The 1,869-nt window shown below is 39.1% G+C and overlaps 1 protein-coding gene across 1 annotated transcript; it reads left to right on the top strand.

Moving 5' to 3' along the window:
- Window positions 1-234: 234 nt before the first annotated feature.
- Window positions 235-1,197, top strand: LOC132164547 (fasciclin-like arabinogalactan protein 11). The gene has a single exon (XM_059575080.1). The coding sequence runs from the start codon at window positions 235-237 to the stop codon at window positions 904-906; it is 672 nt and encodes a 223-aa protein (XP_059431063.1). The 3' UTR covers window positions 907-1,197.
- Window positions 1,198-1,869: the final 672 nt, after the last annotated feature.

A 1,869-nucleotide genomic window follows, 5' to 3' on the forward strand; every position in this document is an offset into this window, starting at 1 on the left:
TAAAATAATCATACGTGAAAGCAAAAGCAATGATTTGCTTACCTTTTTTTCCTGCCTTCCGAAGCAAACTAGTTGCTAAAACACCAAAATCTCTCATTATATCCGGTCATTCCTCCACCTTTCCAAGACAGATTAGCTACAAACACCTAACTACATTCCCTTCCCTCCTTAATAAAAACCCTCTTCTCCTCTTCTCCTTCCCACACACATCAAACAAACAAACACACTGCCACGATGAGCAAACAGGTTGTCTTCTCCCTCTCACTTCTACTTGCATTTATCTTCCATTGGAGCACAAGTTTAGCCCAGGCCCCCGACATTATCGAAATCCTCGAAAAGCCGGGCCGGTTCACGGTGCTAGTCCGCCTCCTAAAGAACACCGGAGTGGCAAACCAACTCAACGGGGAGCTCCAGAAATCAAACACTGGATATACCCTTTTCGCCCCAACCGACAAGGCATTTTCGGACCTCCGATCGGGCGCTATAAATTCTCTGAGCGACCTACAAAAGGTTCAGCTCCTTCAGTTCCATATCCTAGCCACTTTTGTTAGCCTGCCCAACTTCCAAACTTTGAGCAATCCGGTGCCGACCCAGGCCGGCGACACCAGCGCGGGTGAGTTCCCGCTAAATGTGACATCTGCCGGAAAGGATGTGGGGCTCGCGACTGGCGTTGTCAATGCCACTATAGGAAGTACAGTGTATACGGATGATGAGCTGGCCGTTTACCAAGTGGACAAAGTGCTTCTTCCTCTTGATATTTTCCGTAATTATAAGCCGCCGGAACCGGTGTCGGAGAGCCCTCCGGTGGCTGCTAAAGTGCACGAGTCTAGTGCCTTGAGCCTCACCGGGCATGGAATGTGGTTTTCCATTGGAATTGCTGCGAGTGTTGCTGCATTTTCTTTGTGACAAAGGATCTCGAAGACATATGGTTTGGTGGGATCTAATTTTCTTCTTTATGGTTTTGCTGAGTTGGATTGAGCGGTCGTGATCGACTCTGAGTGCTTCTTCTTTTTTCATGCTCCATTTTCCGTCACCCCAGTTTGAACTTTTTTTTTTTTTTTTTCAAATACTTTCCCCCATCATTTCAGATTTCGAGTCCTGCTCTCTCCTTGTTTGGCGATAATTGCCTCAAGCTGTCAAAAGTGACCACAAGATCTGTGCTTAATCAAATTATCATTTTGGGAAATCTTTAATCTTTTTGGGAGTATTTTCATGGCTTTTGTGTCATTTATATGTATTTTGTGAACTTCGCATAATCTTGGTAGGTCATAAGTCTTGTGTTGCTGGACTTGGACATTATTTTGGAAAGAAGAAAATTGAAAGCTTTAGATATATTAGGAAAGATAATAAAAATAGAGATAAGTTTTGGTTCGAAGTATGGCTATTTCAACAAAAAAAAAATGAATAGTTTTAATTTAAAATAGAAAAATGTGGAATGAAATAATCTTGTAATAGTCATTCTCATGAGCAATGGGAATAGTTATTTCAAGTATATGCTCATCAAATACTCTTAACACCAGGGTTATTATATTTCACCTACTTCCGTTCCCAATAAAAGCTATTCATTTTCTTTAATGAAATAACCATTTCGTTTTATTTAATGTAACCTAAAAGCATTCACAATGGAGGAGCTAAATTTTTTATACAAAATGACTCATCAAAACTCACTTTATCTAGTTTAGCTAATGAATTTTTAAATATCTCCTACATCCGATTAGTTATATTTTTATTTATATCATTTAAATTTTATTTTTTTATTTTTTTTATAAAGATTGTATTTTTCCTAAATATCATATTTTTCAACTTTTGGGAAAAAAGAGATGTGGAGAGAGAAATAATAGGAAAAAAGTTTGGAAAAAGAGAGACGTG

Source organism: Corylus avellana, chromosome ca10 (genome assembly GCF_901000735.1).
Source record: "Corylus avellana chromosome ca10, CavTom2PMs-1.0".
In the NCBI taxonomy this organism is placed as follows: domain Eukaryota; kingdom Viridiplantae; phylum Streptophyta; class Magnoliopsida; order Fagales; family Betulaceae; genus Corylus; species Corylus avellana.

What these genes read in the sequence shown, in the direction of transcription:
- LOC132164547 (XM_059575080.1), top strand. Translation starts at nt 235, where the DNA reads ATGAGCAAACAGGTTGTCTTCTCCCTCTCACTTCTACTTGCATTTATC.